Here is an 18561-nt window from a genome sequence, read left to right as displayed (position 1 = left end):
ATATATATTACTTGTAAACACCACAGCCATAAAATACCAATCTCGAAAGTCATCAGAGGCATGATTAATGCCATTCCCAAGCATGCCGAACAATTCTCAAAACTCAGGCACAAGAGACTCTTGCAGTTCTCTTCCACAGATATCTCTTACAAAAATAGGAACGGGGAAAAATTCTCCTTCTCTCTGTTGTGAATATGCGGCACAAAAGGGAACGCGAGGAAAATTCAACGGATTCCCTAGTGGTAAAATCAATAGATAAAGGAAAAGCCAACGGGAACAGCTGTTCCGGAAAGGCGGGCGGCGGCAAAATGTAAACACGGCAGAACGGCCGAGCGGCCGAGGAGAGCGACTAAAAATAGGACACCAAAGAGCGCCACACGGAAGAGAGTCCTCTGAGAGAGAGAGAGAGAGAGAAAGAGACCGAAAGAGATTTAACGATTCTCGCCGCACACGGAATTTCCACATTTTCAGTCATTCGCAGCTCTTCAACGTCGGCGGTTCGTGGCTGGGAAAACGCGGAAGCCCCCGACTCGGGCCCCTACACACTCACACCCGTACACACGTACACACCCATACACACGCAAGCAGTGACAGTGTGCTCCATATGTGTAATCAAAAAGCGTTCGGAGCCCCGCACTAAGAGCAAGCGTTTATATATAGAAAATATCTACGCACAGCTGAGGAAAACTAAAATACCAAAATAAATTACGAGAATCACAGCTTGTCCACTTTGCCGACCCGAAATGAAAAGTTACATTTTCTGTGGTGTTTACGTGGCCTGCGAGTGTAGGCAATAATCACGGTTATTGTTATTATTATTTCCATTACGAATACGCCCAGTGTGTCGTCGGTCGGTCCGTCGGTTCGGTTTGTGGTGAAAATAAAGAGCGAAAAGAAAAGCAAGAAAGAAAATCCCGTCGCTGCCGGCGTCGCTGTCGGCGCTGCGACTCCACCCAAAATTGTATATCAATTTTAAGGTGTTCTCCTCTGCTTAGAGTGCGGTGCGGCCCGGAGAAGCGCCCTGTCGATGCCATAGTGTCCAGATCCATACCCAATCCCAGCGAGAATCGTCGTAGCGAAACAACAAGGAAAATGCGAGAAAAATGTTTGGTTTATGCGAAAAGTTGATGACACATTTTGCTGTCATTTTGACCGCATTTCTCGTCTCCCAGCCGCTGTTGTTGTTGCTGATTTGCGGGCCGCCAGCGACGCCGTATGGCGGCAGTTCCACCTCATCCTCGTCCATCTTGGTGCAAGCATCGGCAGCGGATGAAGCGTAAGTTTCCCCTTTAAAGCGGGCTGGGCTGGTCTGGGCTGGTCTGGCCGGAATAGATACTCGAACGTGTAGTTCCACATGTTCGACACGCATACCCGCACGTATCCCTTGTGGGGGCTTTTGAAAACAAGTCAATTAAGGGGCGTGTTCCCATCATCATCGTCTTTGTCGCTGATGTTACTCGTATTCCCCTTCGAGCCCTGCTCCTGCCGGTCCCTGTGGCCCGTCTTCGTCTCGTTTTCGATGTCGCTCGTTAATTTTTCGTACATTTTATGCTAATTTTGTTTGGCAGCCGCCAGTTCCCTCTTGCTTTTTCTTTACAGAAATTCCCTGTAGGCATTAAGTGGGCTTATTGGGCTGTGGGTGCCCTGTGGGTATCGAATATTATCTGCTTATCTTCACAGATTATTTTCTCATCAATTTCTCAATAACGTTGTACCCAAAGCCGCTGAGTAATTTAACATACATTACTACAGACAGCAACAGACTGCTGGTGAATGCTATAATAATATTTCACTCTTCTATTGTCGTCTGCTCTTTAACGGACTTTAATCCGTATTTTCATTCCCGTAAGCTGTCTATGTAATTCATGGCAATTGGCTTTCACTTCAAACGAAAATCAAATTATCTCGGGCTTTCATTGCAGCCTACATTGAAATTAGCCCAACATTAAAATTAGCATTCACTTCATGACTATTGACTTTATTCGATTGGCAATTCAATGGAAATATGCTTCTTGTTTAGTTTAGAATTAGATTCGTGTGTGGACAGCATTCAGCTTGAGTCGATATTGCTTTTAATATAATACATACATATACATACACATATTTATGCCTCACATGGAGTAAAAGACTCTGAAAGTAAGCCCCTAAAATACTTAAAACATTTCCTTAGTTATTCATTCTTGAAATATGATGGGTCACAGCATTAGGCATTGGAAAGTTTAATCCTTTGGCGATCTACCAGAATGCTTCCTTATTTCCCCGATAACTTTTGAATTTATTTTATTTTTTTCATTTTTATTTTATAAAACTCTTCAAAAATTTTATTTGTACAACACTGAGATTTGAATAAAATAAAATCAGTTAAACACCTTAGGTATATGAATAACCATAAATCCTTATGTTAACCTTCATGTCATTTAGGTACATTCCACAACCTGCTCGTTGCAATTTTGATGGAAATCCTCACAAATGACAAATAAATATTTAATTACATCTTGCCTTTATGAGTTTTCAGTTTTATGACCACTAGATTTCCCCCGAGGTATTGCGAGAGTCGAACCCCACGCACCTTCTTTCGGACATTTCGCATTGCGTGCTTAAGCATTTTGTCTTTTGTTTCGAGCGTTTTTTTCTTCTTCAGTTTGCGTGCATGTGTGCGTCAGCATTTTTGTCCACTGTTACTCATTCCCTCCGTCTCACTTTTGGTCGCCGAGATGGTTGCTTGGGGGTCGAGACGCTTCGTTTTGCTTTTGTTTTGGGCCGCAACTTTTCATAAAGTCACATAAAGAAATTATTTGTCTGACATGCTGACTTGGGGAGCGACGCAAACAGGTAGAATGGTAGAACCAGCGACGCCCATTTACGCCTAATGAATACTTTATTGGACATTTGTTGGGACCGCTAAACATCATGCCCAAAGTTGTGCAATTAATTTAAGTAACTAGACGGCTGAGCTGGACATTTTTGTTATTTGTTTTTGTTTGTTTGCTTCCATGGATAATGTTCGTGATGCGAGTGAGTCAACAAAGAACCAGAGAAGCATAATTTTAATTAAATAAAGAATATATATGTCTATACAGTGAACACATATAGTATTTGAATAAAATATTAGTTGAATATTGATTCTAAAGCCAAAGTATGTCAGTTAATGGAATGAAGATTCTTGTATTCCTATAAAGAAATATTTAATTTAAATTTTGTCTGTATTTTTGTATATTTTTGAATCAATATCTCCTGACCTATGAGAAGACTTTTTCCAAAAAAAAAAAATCGAATGGGGATAAGATTGGTTTTTTACGGTATAATCTCAAATCCGAGTGGACACTAAAATTTCGTTAATAAAGGGATGATCAATAAAATGTAACTAGAACATTCGTAAAGAGTAAAACCTTTTGGCAAAATGGACTACACTTTTAAGACTTAAAATTTTGTATCTCAGGCATTTCATCACGAAGATTTTCAACTGAAAATCAAGATTTCAATTTCATCGATTATTAATAGGCATTCCTATTTCAATAGTATTCGAACTCATATCTGATATCATTTATTGTTGGAGTACACTTTAGAGTACATACATACATATGTGCATATACATATGTATGCACGTCAGAGAATCACACTTATAAATAAACTATTGAGCAAAAATTCACAAGAAAATTAAAAATATATGTTCAGTTAATTCTTTGATATGGAATATACACATTGGTATTTATGCGAATTTCCTTAGATCCAAATCCAAAAAGAAAAAACTTAACAAATATTAGGGAAAAAAAACTAAGTGACTGACTCATAAAACTGTCGCAAGGCCACTCAATTTAGAATTAAGTAAAAGTCCAATTAGTAGCCTACATCAAAGGGACATAAATAATTAAGTATTTGCGGACAAAAAACAAAAAGTCTCCAACCAAATTAGCGCTACTAAATAGCCACAAAATGTTGGCCTGGAGAGGGAGAGGGAGAGAAAACCAAAGAGATTTAATGTTCCCATTACACAGAATATTTAATGGAGGGGCGGGACTTTCGCCGCAATGCCAACATTAATAGAAAATGGCCATTTGTACCCCAAGGAGCAGCAATAAAAAATCAATCTAAAATGTAAAACAATGTTGAAAATGTGTTTGGCACAGCCGCAACAAAAAAATGTGCACGTTTTGCTATCCGACCCGCCTACAATATACATATGTACATATTTTCATTTAGCACTTTGAATATTTCTGACCAATATACCCGTTCAGGATTAATTTGATTATTTTGCATTCGAATGGGAAACAACTCGAACACGACACATATAAATTGATCCCGATTGCAAAATACTTTATACGGGTTGGGGAATAGTGAGGAATCCATGGGCATAGTCTTTAGACCGCTGGTGTACTCGTATGTGCGGTCCAAGGCGGACGGGGGTCGGTTTGTTGTTGTCCAAGACAGCTTCAACTCGGCCATGTAGTTGTTGTTGGGCGTATGTAGATAACAAGACCCATCTAAAACAATGACAAACAAGATACGAGCAGGGCCGCGCTCAAAGCGATGTGGCCAAATTAATTGAACAATTCCAGGACGCAATAAAACCCGGAGAGGTATCATCCATTTCCCACTAGAAACAGACGACAAACGCCAGACCGCCGCGGCGGGGCCGTGCTCGAGGGTGCGTTTGCATGTGCGGGGCGAAATAACTGTGTCAAAGGCAACGTCGCGTCGGCGACAGAAGTGAAATGAAAATGGCCGAAGCAGCGCCGCCGGCAGCGGTGGCACCATCGATGCCCCAACAAGAGCGCCCCCCGTCCATACAAATGGAGAGCAAGAGAGAGATCGCATTGTGCAGTCATGCGCAGGCCCCCAATCCATCAAATGTTTATAATAATTGCTGAACTTACACTTGAAGAATGGCTAGGCCAATGCGTTTCCCCTTATTTTTCATTCGCAAATTACTTTGATGTTAACGATCTTTGCAGTATGCCAATGATATCAATAGAAAGAAATGGCAGCCAGAGATTCTCAGGAAATGGCTGACTGTATTGAAGGGAACATTATGATTTCTAGATGCATAGAGGTGGAAAATTGGCTAATCCAATGAAGAAGCTACGCATACTACCCAAAGTAATTGTGTTATTGCAAGAGGGCACAAGAAGAAATTTGATTGAGATTTGTTTAGAGTATTCATCACAGTGTATTCATCACCACACAGCTGATTTAATTAGTTATTTTATTTGAATATATGGTTGTAAATATCTATTGCATGGTGTAATAAATAAATACTACCTATATCTCGAATAAAAACCAAAATTGTGATTATTTCTAATACCTAGAATTGTCACTTCTGGTACTCCCATCCAGCATTTCTGAGTAATTAAGTGATTGTTTGCTTATTGGTTACCCTAACTTATGGAATCTTAGCTCCATAATCTTTGCACCACAAGTTAAGAGAGAGCGTGAGTTTGTGTTACTAAGAGAGAGCAGTAGTACACATGAGAGAAAGTGCGCGCGCAGGCACTTGTTGATCTCTCGCCACGTAGGCCATGCACAGCTGATTGTGGTGAGAACGCTGGCGTCGCGACGCTGCCAAGGGTGGGGTGGCCGTGCTGTCAGCACTATTAAGTGCCTCTTTCTGAGAGCACACCTTGCTTGTACCCCCAAACATCTCACCCTACCGCACCTCCTCCTGACCAACCCCTGACGAACATGTGGGCTAATTGAATTAGTGGAGCTCGGACAGGTGGTTGACACTTTGCGACTTTTTTCTGTAGACTGTGCAGAGTGGCCTGCTGATTTCTGATACGTTATTTTTGTGCTCGTCTCGTTTCGTCTCGTTGCAGCGTGGGCAAGTGGGCCACAAAGTTCGGGGATGAGCTGTTCCTGCTGGCCCAGAAAATCACCAAATCGCAGGAGATCAAGGAGAAGTACAAGGAGTTCAATGCCCGTGTAGAGCTGAAGAACGGCACCGAGCTGATCAAGTCAATTACGGCCAATGTGGGCAAGATGCTGGCCCGCAAAATGGACGCGGTGCGGTGCATCCAGGAGAAGGCGGAGAGCGTCAATGAGAACTTCGAGTTCAACCTCACCTACGCGGAGGCCAACTACACCTACTTCTCCAGCAAGTACTCGACGTTCAACGGGAACAGCTCCGAGGAACTGGAGCCGAATGAAGCGGAGTTTGAGTGGATGTACCGCGAGCTGGAACTCAATCCGGACACGCACTTCTACAACACGCCCGTGGACACGAAGCACAGCTCGGTGCATGTACCCTCCAACGTCTGGGATCGATCGAAGCGCGTGCTGAAGACCATCATGTGGTCGGAGCAGCTGGACGAGGTCTTCCGACAGAACTACCAGTCGGATCCGGCCCTCTCCTGGCAGTACTTTGGCTCCGACACGGGCATACTGCGTCATTATCCCGCCTCTCAATGGACGGATCCGCGTCCCAATCGCCTGGACGCCGACACCTACGACTGTCGCAAGCGGTCCTGGTACATTGAGACGGCTACGTGCTCCAAGGACATTGTCATCCTGCTGGACCACTCCGGCTCGATGACGGGTTTCCGGCATCACGTGGCCAAGTTCACTATACGCAGCATCCTCGACACCTTCTCCAACAACGACTTCTTTACCATCTTCAACTACTCGGCCGGCGTGGACGACATCATACCCTGCTTCAACGGCGCCCTCGTCCAGGCCACGCCCGAGAACATCGAGGTATTCAACGACGCCATCGCCAAACTGCCGGACCCGGAGGGCTACGCCAACCTCACGCTCGCCTACGAAAAGGCCTTCCAGCTGCTGCGCACCTACTACGAGGAGCGGAACTGCAACGCGACCTCCACCTGCAACCAGGCCATCATGCTGGTCACCGACGGCGTGGCCGGCAACACCACCGAAGTTTTCCAGAAGTACAACTGGGGGAATGGCGAGAATGGCACCTCCAAAATGAACGTCCGGATATTCACGTACCTTCTGGGCAAGGAGGTCACGAAGGTGCGTGAGATCCAGTGGATGGCTTGCCTGAACCGCGGCTACTACTCGCATGTCCAGTCCCTGGACGAGGTCCACGAGGAGGTGCTCAAGTACGTCGATGTCATAGCCACGCCCTTGGTGCTGCAGAATGAACAGCATCCGCCCACCTGGACACACGCCTTCACGGACAAGACGGTGAGCGGACTGTTGCCTGTCCTTCGCTTAAGACATCTGTTCGAATCTCTCTTCTTTTATGGCCCCCTTAGTATGACCCAAAGACCTCGGTTGATCGACGGCCCCGCCTCATGATAGCGGTGGGAGTGCCCGCCTTCGACCGATTCTATCGCCACGAGAACAGCACCAATCGCAGGGCGCGTCTGTTGGGCGTGGCAGGAACAGACGTGCCCGTGGAGGACATAGACAAGCTAACGCTTCCCTATAAGGTGAGTCATCGAGCTGTGCAAATGTAACCTAGCCTAATGCATCCCCATCCTTTGCAGCTGGGCGTCAATGGGTACTCGTTTGTGGTGTCCAACAACGGGTATGTTCTTCTGCATCCCGACCTGCGACCCCTTGGGGTGAGTATGGGCAATCAGTCTCCCACAGTGCTGGTCCTAATGTCTGCCTCGGTCCCTTGCAGACCAATGGCAAAATGAATCCCAACTACAACAGCATCGACTTCACGGAAGTCGAACATCTCTTCGAGGACCAGAGTCCGCGCGAGCCAGGCGAATCGATCCTCAATATACGCAGCGCCATGGTGCGCCACGAGGCCAAGGAGTTCAAGGACATCTCGGTAAAGTTTCACTATGATAAAATGCGACGCGTGTCGGAGGAGATGCAGGATTACTTCTTTGCACCGCTGCCCAATACCCCGTTCACATTGGGCATTGTGATGCCCAGCGAGTATGGCAAGACGTGGATCAAGGTCGGCGATGAGGTGCAAAGGAGCATTCACAAAAAGGTCAACATATCAGACTTTTTCATCGGCGAGAACTGGAAGGTGCATCCAGACTGGTGGGTAGCCCCATTCCCCACTAGAATATGTACATAAGCTCGTAGAATATGTATGTAAGTGTATGCTCTCCCATAGGGTCTACTGCAAGTATCACTATCTGGAGGGACACGAGTTCCAGACCCCCGAGGCGGAGCTGCGCGAGTTTCTGGGCAAGATGGTCAAGGACGACTGGAAGTGGGCGGAGCAATATGCGGAGGACGAGTCCGATTGGGATGACAAGGACGATTGTATGTATTCCTTCCACCCATCTCAGCCACCCCCAGCCATCTATCTCACCCAGCACGTGCTCATCAACAGTGAACTGCGGCCGCAACACCCTCGGTAACGATGCCTACTATTGCAACAAGGAGCTGGTCCACCTGCTCATCTTCGACGCCAAAGTGACAAACTCCAGCTACGGCGAATGGAAGTTTGAGAACGAGGAGGAGCGCCAGCTAATCGAACGCTTCGGTGCCACTCTGCGATTCGTGGCCACAATGAGTGGGCTGACCCGCTGGCAGTTCATCTTTGGAGAGGTGGAGGTGGACACGGACCGGGAGTTCGGCGACTATCATACCACGGCCATCGACGAAACCTGGTACAAAAGCGCCATTCTGCAGCATCACGAGGATCGCACGGAGAGCTTCGTGTACTCCGTAAAGCACTACAACGATCCAATGGAGGACAGCGACCTCAAGGTGACCGCCTCCCATGCCATCTTCCCGCGAGATGGTGGCAAGGAGGCACCCGCGTGCGTCGTCGGCTTTCAGTTCTCCCACGCCCGCATGTGGGAGAGATTCTTCAGCATCACCGCTGTGGATAACGTAAGTCGCGGCCAGCCCTGCCAAGTGCAACCATTGTAATCGCCTATTTTCATAGTGCAACCATTGCCTGCCCATCTGCACCGACGACGATGTGGACTGTGTGGTCATTGACAATAACGCCTACATTGTGATTGGCCAGAACATGAACACCACGGGAAAGTTCTTTGGCGAGTTCCATGGCGACGTCATGGCTGCCATGGTGGAGAAGGGCATCTTCCAGGCCATCGAGGTGTACGACTACCAGGTGCAGTGCAAGGAGGAGCCAAAGACAAACAGCGATGGACACAGCCTGCTGCATGTATGTAGTAGAAGATTTCTCTGCTCGATTCGCTTAACTATTCCTTTCGTTTCGTTTCGGTTTGTTTCCACATAGCCCCTGCGCCTGCTGAGTCTGGGATGGAAGTGGCTGGTGGCCCGGCTATTCTTCCAGTACCAGAGGATCCAGTGGTGGGTGGATGGAGCACCCTGTAAGTGACTAAATCGGCAGATTCCCAGGGTGCACAATAAGCATTATGTATATTTATTTCAGTCATGGAATATACGGACGAAATCGAGGACGAATACGTGGCCGTGGGGGAGAGTAATTCAGCATCGGCAGCCAAGCCGAAAGAAGATTCCGACGATGGCAATGCCTTGTTCCAGGAACCCGAACCGGATCCCATCTACCATCCCTGCGACATGCGGTCCACGCTCTATGCCCTCCAGCCCGCTGCCCTGATTAGCATCAACGATTTTGTGGAGGTGCCATCGACGCGCCCGTTTCTGGTCAAAAAGATACCCAACTCCAACCTGCTGCTGGTCGTGGTCAATGTCCTGATGCCGTCGCGAAGTGTCCGACTCACCACCGAGCCCCAGCCGATACTGGAATACAGCAAGGAGTTTCCCTGCTACAAGCTCAATATGAGTTTCTACGAGAGACGGCGCCTCGAGGAGTGCTACACAGAACACGAGGATGTGAGTGCATTTTTAATATACTCGTTGTAGTCCCAACATTCTAATACTCATCTGTCGTTCGTGCTTAGGAGGAACTGTTCACCTATTGCGGCAATGCCTCGCGGCTGGGTCTGAAGCTCCAGCTGCTGCCGCTGACCATAATTTTGATGTTTTACTTGACGCGCTGCTTTATGCGTTAGATTATATATACACAACTATATACACATATGTACTATACGAGTATGCGAACGACGTTGATCGATTTGTTGATTATAATTACCTATATATATATATATAATTTTTGTTTCCTATAGATTGTAAACTATTCTGTAGTCCAATTCTAGTCGAATGTTTAACAAGCAAACCAAACCAAAACTGGCACAATCTTTGGAACTAAACCACTTTTAGCGAGAGCAATTTCAACTTTTAGACTTACAAACAAAACAAAACGCCAAAGAATAAGAAACTGGTCTTACTTTATAGATATATTGATGGAGAATGCTGGAAGCGAGGCTAAATTGAAGATCCAACTATACAAAGCATAAATTAATTAATTAAAAAAACCACCAGCCCCGAGAAATGATGAGTTCCGGGTGTCCCAGTGCCCCAACCCGTCAGTTTCATAGAATGTTAGCAGGTTAAGTTTTAATATACATAACGCCTCTAGCTAAAGACCCACGTTTCATTAACTATTTTGATAGTTTATTATGGTACAACCTATGCCAAATATTAACAAAACAAAACAAAACAAACAAAAAATAGGAGATGGAAACCAATTATGTAAGCAAACGAAAATAATTCTAACGACAATTATTTTTGTAATTTTATAAAACTTAGTTGATTTTTATAAAGATACAAATTTATGAAAACACATAATATTACGAGTGAACAAGAAGCATAAAAGAGATGGCACACGAGACCCACAAACACTCACACTTAAAAATATTATAAATATTTCGTCCCTTTTGTCCCAACCGCAGAAGAAGTCTTGAAGTAATTTGTTAGCTTTTTTTGGATACAATCAAAATGGATTTATACATACTCGTACATATGTATACACAAATGGGTTATAACTAATTACGACTATGTACTATATTTTAAGCGTTTACATGGCAACAAAAACTATGTTTTCCCAGTTGTTTTTGTACTGTATATTATTGTGTGTATTTTATTAAATGTACCCGTATTTTGTAAAGAACAGAGTTAACAATGAAAGCGCGCACACAGATTGATAGCACCCGAATAGGACCACCTGCAAAGTACGAGTATGCAATACTTGTTACCCAATCATTGATTGATAAGTTTGTTCATTGGATCTTTTCTGGCCTTACACTTAGTCAAAAATCTTAGCAGCTGTTACATACACAAAAAGAGAAGCGAAACGAAACCAAACAAAACAAAACAATACCAAACCGAAAATGAATACCAAAACCAAACAATTGCCTTTGTATCGTATTTCGAATGTGGAAACATTTTATGAACTTTATGAATTTATGCATAGAAAACTGAAAACCAAACCGTAGACGAGTGTTAAACGAAAAAAATAACAATTTAAATTAGGATTATTTTCAAGTGAATGAAATCAAAAGGGGGACGCGTCCTCGAAGCGGAACTGAGGAGGAACAGACAGTGAGGAGGAAGGATAATTGAAAAGTAAACAGTTAACTATTAAATGTAATTTTTTAAACAAACCAAATTACTAAAACAATATTTATTTTTTGGAGTGTTTAAACGTTGTAAAATGTATAAAATAATTACGAAACTAAATCTACATGGTAATCTAGTGGTATACGTGGATTAGCTTCACATTCATAAAGAACACATATTGTAATACGCGTATTCATCTCTTTGAGTTTATCGCTCTTCTTAATCACTACCTTTTCAAGCTCGACACGTATACACATTGTACAAGAAATGTCCACTGAAACTGAAAATGATAAAAATTTTAAATTTCCTTAGCAATATAAATGGCATAGACGTTCGTGCGAATTCGAACTTTTGATGTTTAAAACAAAATGCGGTTTGAAACTGACAAAAAAAAAAGATGTACACAAACCATGAAATATATGAAGGAAAAAGAACATACAACTAATAAGTAAATAAAAAGACCAATAAATGTTTAAATAATGAAATGGGATGTGAACTTATGGAGTTGCTATTCCTGCACTGCATCGTATTCCAAAATCCAAAGTAATACTGCTCAACCGCTAGATCACTGAATCGTGGCCAACCGTCTAACCCTAAGCCTCACTGGAGGCCAGCACAGACTTGAAGTAGTCGCTGTCCAGTTGCTTAATGTCCTGCGTAAACTGTGTGACCAGCTGGGTGAGGTCCTCTACATTTATTTCCGTATTGTTGCCAGCCGTTGAGAGCTGCTGAATAGCGACCTGAATCTTCTCAAGCAATGCCTTATCCTCCTGATTTTGTTTGTCGGCATGCTCGTCCTCAAATTCATTGTATACCTCCTCGGCATTCTGCACCACATCCTCCGGGAAGTTTGCCAGACGGGCCACCTGAATCCCAAAGCTCATCTCCATCACACCAGGACGCACCTGATACAGCAGCGTAAAGTTTTCGGCGTCGGCCACCGCAGCCATGTGACAGTTTTTCACTGTTGGCAGTGTCTCAGCCAGCTTGGTAATCTCATGGAAGTGGGTGGCGAAGAGCGTAAAGCATTTGGTTTCCTTGGCCAGATGCTCGGCAATTGACCAGGCAATGCCACAGCCCTCATAGGTGGACGTGCCACGTCCCAACTCGTCGATAATAACCAAGGACTTTTCCGTTGCAGTCTGAAAAGAAATAATCCCTAAACATCTCACACTCTTCCTTTGAAGGATCCACTCCTCCTCTACTTACCCTTATAATACCCGAAGTCTCAATCATCTCCACCATGAAAGTACTCAATCCCTTTATAATATTGTCGCTGGCTCCCACACGACCGAGAATCGAATCGACCATGCTGATGGTGGCCACGTCGCAGGGCACAAAGGCACCAACATGGGCCATCAGCACGGCAGTCCCAACGGAGCGAATGTAGGTGCTCTTTCCCCCCATGTTAGGGCCTGTGATGATGAACATGTTGCATTTGTCTAAACGAATCAGAACAGATGCATATCAGAGGTATTCAAACGTTTCCTCATAGGTACATTTATATATGACTTTGATTTTATCTCACCCTTTTTAAAGTCCACACTGTTGGCTATGAAGCTAACATGTTCCTGCAGCTCGAGGCAGGGATGACGCACATCCTTGAGAACCAGTTGGCCAGCGCCCTCTGCTAGCATTTTGGGACGGACATAAGGAGTGGGAGCACTGCGGGCGGCAATAGCGAAGCTGACCAAACAGTCCAGCTGTGCCAGCTCATTGTTGAGAGAGGTCAATGGAGCAGCATATCCAACAGCGACCTGTATGATCTCCTCAACGATGGATAGTTGCTGCTCCTCGTAGCGATTGTGACAGCTGGCAAACTCATCGGCATAGCCCTCCAACTTGTCGGAGGTGAAGCGCACACCGCCCTTTATCACGTCTACGATGCGATAGTTCTTGTTCTTGCGAAGCACTGAGTCATCCTTCAGGGTTATGCGGAAGTGGTAGCCCAACTTGGCCACATTTTCCAACTTGACCTGCTTGCCGTCCAGATCAAGATCATCGTTGCACTTGGACTGCAGGCGCTGCATTTTTTCGTACAACACGTTCATGGTCTGCTGGAGCTCCATCAGGCGGCTGTCGAAGGAGGATTTTACCAGGTACTCCCCCCTTTCGATCGCCTCAAAGTCGACTACTTGCTCGACCATCTGCTTGAGCCCCGTAAGATCCTCTAGGAAACTTTTGAAGGGGGAGCAAATCACATTCTCGATCGTCGAGTTTTCCAGGCCAAGCAGAATCTGCACAATTTTTGGAGTTCGCAATATAACCTGATAGATGCGAAACAGGTCCTGCAACGTGGCCTTGCGACGCATCAGTTTCTTGGTCAGCATCAGAATGTCTGGAATGCGCTTCAGATAATCCAAACTAAGCGTCTCGAGGGTATCTGAAGACTCCAGCAGACACTCGACGATGTTATGACGGTCGTTTAGGATCTCCTGGCTGCGCAGTGGCTGTTTCACCCACTTTCCCATTAGTCGGTGCCCCTGTGGAGATCTGCAGTGATCCAGGACACCCAAAATGCTCTGCCAGCGGTAAGAGGGCATGGACGGATGAGTCCCAGGCTTGGGCATAATATTCAAGGCGCCCACAGCAGCCGAGTCTAAATGGACAAATCTGGAATAAAAATGAAGTTATTGAAAGTGTTCAGCGACCCTTTTAGTACACCCACCGCTTTAGATCTAGTTGCTTGATTTCGTAGTGTCCCAAGTTGCCAGCATCGTTGACCAAGTCCAAGTACTTTATGGCCACCTTCAGGGATTCAGCGGCCAGCAGCATTTGCAGCTCCTTTAGCCCGGTGGCGTCCTCTTGCTGGCCTTTGGCGAATCGCAACAAGCGATTCAGGTCCTGCAGGAGATCGTTGGCGCTGCTCTTCTTCGGCACAGTGATCATCACCCCATTCCGCTCCATCAGGGCTTTGACTGGTACATATTCTCCCTCTACCGAGGGTAGTAGGCACTCCTTCGGCCCCAAGAGAACCACAGTGGCCTCCAGCTCCGTGAAGAAGTCGTCGTCGAGGAACTCCAGCAATTGGAACTGGCAATCATTCTGCTCCACACTGGCCACGCCCACGCGTCGCTGGGCTCCACCCTCGAGTTTGACCTGAAGTGAGATTATGTTGTTGCCCACCAAGATCTCCTTGTTGGCAAACAATATGTCCTCGAACTGCAGCAGGTTGCCCGGAGACCCGCGATACTCCAGTTGCCATTCATTACGCTTGATGTAGACCTCAACGCGCAAATTCCTCACCAGGAGCAGCTCGCGCACTGCCATCTCAAAGTTCCCCTTGGAGAGGGCCACGAACTGTAGAGTCTCCTTGTCGTCGGGCAGAAGGGCCCCAATAAACGCGGTTGACTTGTAGACAATCTTAGCCACTAGCTCGCAGTCATCGCTGCCGTGGACCGTGTAGCAGTCCGAGTGATCGTAAAAGCGAACTGTGGTGCTGGGTTTCTGTGAAAGACGGGCTAGAATGTTTTTGGTCTCGGATCGGGGCAAGACTCACCTCGCCAAGCTTGGCATGGTACTTGATGAAATTGCGTCGCGCATTTGTGTCTGAAAGAAATGAGTTCTCTGCATTTGCGTTTTAATTTTGAAAGCTTTGTGCTTACCCATGTGCAGCGTTGGCTCCCGCCCGCTTTCAGTGGCTTTGGCTTGCATGGTTATTCTGTTTTCTATTCTACTTTGTTGTTTAAACAATTGACAAAATTTCGCGCCTGTTTTTATTAAAAATGCTAAACCCAGCTGATTAGCTATCGTTATCGCAAAGAACGCTGCTATTCGATAGTTGGTTCGCAATAGTTTGCTGTTAGGCGCAAGCCGAACATAGTTTGGTCAGTGTTACTTAACAGAGTGCTGTTAAGTGCATCTCAATTGTTTTGATTTGGGTTTTCCATTGTTATTATTAAAGTTCATGCAAAAATACTGACTATTTAAACATAATACACTTGGCACCTAATCAGTTATCAGTCTAATATTGCATTGCAGCTGCAAACCCGTCCGCTCACAGCGCCGTGTCCGCCTTCTCCACGCTCTTCTTCTGCTGGACAATGTCCCAGGCGCCCCCCAGGCCACCCGTCTTGGAGCACAGGTCCAGACTAATGAGGGCGCCCACCGCCGGAGACGCTGCTCGGAGGCACGTGCCCTTAGCCATATTGTAGACAGGACTGTTGGAGTTGCGGGTGTGACGCCACTGCTGGTCCCCCAGCATCTCGTGGCATTTGTTGATGATCACCTGGGCATCGCCAGAGGCCTCCAGACAGAGCAGCTTGTCCAGAATGATCTCCGACTTTTCTGTCTCATACCATAGTTGGTTCGACGTGCTTCGACAGGGCTGCAGCTGCAGGGAGCTGCCTTTCTTCCAGAATCCCTTCACCTTGGGTGCCACAACGGAAGCACAGAGTTCCGTCCCAGCCAACCGCAGCAGATAGAAGTCAATATAGTTGCGTTTCCTCGAGTGCCATGGCTGAAAGACGGGACCGGGGGCTGACTTCTTTGGCTCCTCGCCCGGTATGTGAAGCTCTGGATAGACGTTTCGCAGGTACCACTCAAAGTCTCGACACCGGAGGCGCTCACGCAGCTTCAGCCTATCGCTAATGTCTCCATAGTCGTACTCCTTGGGCACCTTCTCGTGCTTGAGATAAAAGTCCTTGTACTTGTCCATCCAGACGTATGCCAGGCGCAGGGAGTTCTTTAGCATGGTGTTGGCCCCATCCGGCGCAGTGTAGGGGCGACGTTTCCGAAAGATGTGGCCTACTCGGGAGCAGGGCACAATCTTGATGGCGCCGCCACACTGCCACACGCGGAAGGAGATCTCTATGTTCTCGCCGCCCCATATATCCATGGCCATGTCGTACTCGCCGATGTCCTGGAAATATAGCCGATTTACGGCAAACAGTCCACCAGCCATGGTGGGCGAGCGGAATGGACCCCGAAAGTCCTCCGGCACCTTGAGCGTTCCCTCGGGGAGGTTCTCCCACCGGAAGTGCAAGCCCCAGTTGAATCCTCCGCGCACCAGCGGACTCGGAGTGTACTCGAAGGTGTCTGCGTTGATCAGGTCGATGACTGGAACGGCAAGCGAGGCATTCTCCGCCTTAATGAGGCGCAGCAGCGGCTCTATCCACTGGCGGTTCACCTCGATGTGCGAATCCAGGAAAACCAAGACATCTCCGACGGCCTCTCTTGCGCCAATCACGCGAGAGCGGATCAGTCCCTCCCGCTTGTTGTTCTTCACATACCGCAAGTTGTCGTACTTGAGACGGGCGCGGAGATCGCCATGCAGATGGAACTCCAGCTCGGGCAGGTCGCTATGGTCGTCGACGAGGACAATCTCCTTAAGCAGGTAGCTGGGCGTGCGCTCCAAAACGGTCTTAATGGACCGCATCAGCGTCATTTTGTGCTCGTTATAGAAGCACATGATGACGGAGGCTCGAGGCAGTTGCTCCGCCTCGCTGGTCTCGCTCCTGTCACAGACCTTGTGGCGCGTGTCCGGAATCTCGCGATATAGTCCAATATTGTTGGATACCAGGGCATTGAAGGCATGATGTTTATATCCAATGTCACGGATGTACTTGTCCTGCTTGTTTCGCACCACGCCCAGGAGCTCCAGTGGCTCGGAGGGAACCTCTGCTACTGCTGTGGAGGAGTTGGAGTGGAAAGAGCTGGGAGTGCAGCCACTCGTGACCCTTGCCTCGTAGCTTAGTTCCGCTCTGGGAGAATTATTTGATTTGTTGAACCTCCAGCCAGCCGTGTGTATGGAACTGTTAAGATTGTGGTTGTAGAGAAGGAGGGCCAGGATCCACACAGCGGCTATTAGCATGGTGCCCAAGGTGCAGGACTTGCAGAGTAGTCTTTTGATTTGCATCATAGGTTGAGATTCGTTTACGTAGCCCGTTTTGAACACTATTTCGTCATTGTTGAATTGTGAATAAATTAATGCTAATTTGCATAGCAACATCGATGACATCGATGTTACTTTTTATTTTTTTTTTTTTGGTATTTAATCGCTAAAGCGAATTGAGTGGTCGCACGACGATGAATCTGCAATGACCAATGTTACTTTTTAAACATCGATGTTTCTGCAAATCATTTTTACATATTGTTGTCACATGTAATGTCTGTCTTTAAGTGTAGATTTTAAGGAAGGCGTTGGAACACAACCATTATACGTAAAATAGTATTTTACTTAATCATTTTAATCATTGACTTTAAATAAAAAAACACCGGATACAGCTTCACATGCACACAATGTGCTGTAGAGCGCACACTTTTGGAGCCAATTCAAATTTCAAATTTGCCACTCACCATACAGTACATACACTATGAGGTAAACAAAACAAAATCATATAGTCATAAACGTGCTTGGGGTGCGTGAACAATCAATCGAGTCTAATAAATGTATACAATTTTCACAATGCTCGATAAAAGTGCTGCTAAAATTGCTAGAATAATTTTTAGCTCTACTGGCGCTTTTTCGGGGCAATAATTATTTCGTGACACTTGTCTGTCATCACTTGCTAAACACCCACGCAGTCTTCAGCTGATTCGTGGCGCAGCCACTTAAAAACCGTATGATCATCACATAGAATACGTGCCTGGTTAGGATCTCAGAGCTTAGCAAGCCAGTAGATAACGAGCTTTGGTTTTCCCTTCACCGTTTAGTTGAGCTTTATTGGCGTGTCCTGGTATATAATCAAGACCTTTTCGTCTTCCTGTATTTTTCGATGTGTAATTTGTAAATAATAGAATTTTTTTATTTACTGTTTTTTTTAATAAATTTTTTTTATTTTTAAAATTATTTAAAAAAAATTAATATTTATTCAACAAATTATTTCTAAAGACAGGTAACAAAATATAAAATATTCAGAATCATGTTCTGGTTGTGTGGGTTCTACGAGTACATTAGGATCCGAAAGAAGACTAAATAACCGTCTTTCTAATTACTCTGACCATGCATCTTTCCGTAAGCTTTGCCGAAACTATAATGCATTTTTTCATGTGTTTTCTTTCGAAAATTGTACTATTAAGGTAAAGTCTATGTTAATGATTCATTTAAATTAGTTTATTCTTAATTTTATCAGCTATTCTATGACCTCAACTTGGCTGTGAGCTCCTACTTGAGCCAATACATTAGTCCCCTTAGGTCAGGGTAATATGTCAATATGTCATATGTATACATTTAAATTGTTCTTTCATTAGTTCAACTGCACATTGTGGAGC

General features: G+C 45.7%; 3 protein-coding genes across 3 annotated transcripts; 1 reads left to right on the top strand and 2 right to left on the bottom strand.

Annotated features, from left to right (window-relative positions):
• The first annotated feature begins 484 nt into the window (after window positions 1-484).
• On the top strand, window positions 485-11826 carry LOC111074716 (voltage-dependent calcium channel subunit alpha-2/delta-3). The gene is made up of 11 exons (XM_022367615.2): window positions 485-1276; window positions 5814-7143; window positions 7215-7391; window positions 7449-7526; window positions 7589-7965; window positions 8042-8193; window positions 8264-8769; window positions 8825-9067; window positions 9143-9236; window positions 9299-9723; window positions 9792-11826. Exons 1-11 carry the CDS (start codon window positions 1104-1106, stop codon window positions 9900-9902), a joined length of 3666 nt encoding a protein of 1221 aa, XP_022223307.2. The 5' UTR covers window positions 485-1103; the 3' UTR covers window positions 9903-11826.
• LOC111074717 (DNA mismatch repair protein spellchecker 1) lies at window positions 11399-15111 on the bottom strand. The gene is made up of 6 exons (XM_022367616.2): window positions 14955-15111; window positions 14849-14898; window positions 14018-14796; window positions 12878-13962; window positions 12559-12791; window positions 11399-12491 (listed from the first exon to the last, which is right to left on the bottom strand). The coding sequence occupies exons 1-6, from the start codon at window positions 15001-15003 to the stop codon at window positions 11943-11945; spliced, it is 2745 nt and encodes a 914-aa protein (XP_022223308.2). The 5' UTR covers window positions 15004-15111; the 3' UTR covers window positions 11399-11942.
• A 106-nt stretch (window positions 15112-15217) lies between these two features.
• LOC111074718 (polypeptide N-acetylgalactosaminyltransferase 35A) lies at window positions 15218-17352 on the bottom strand. The gene has a single exon (XM_022367617.2). It carries the CDS (start codon window positions 17306-17308, stop codon window positions 15347-15349), a length of 1962 nt encoding a protein of 653 aa, XP_022223309.2. The 5' UTR covers window positions 17309-17352; the 3' UTR covers window positions 15218-15346.
• Window positions 17353-18561: the final 1209 nt, after the last annotated feature.

The sequence above is a fragment of the Drosophila obscura genome, unplaced genomic scaffold, assembly GCF_018151105.1.
Source record: "Drosophila obscura isolate BZ-5 IFL unplaced genomic scaffold, ASM1815110v1 contig_46, whole genome shotgun sequence".
In the NCBI taxonomy this organism is placed as follows: domain Eukaryota; kingdom Metazoa; phylum Arthropoda; class Insecta; order Diptera; family Drosophilidae; genus Drosophila; species Drosophila obscura.
Note: the sequence above shows the minus strand (reverse complement) of the source record. Positions and strands in the feature narration are given on the sequence as shown.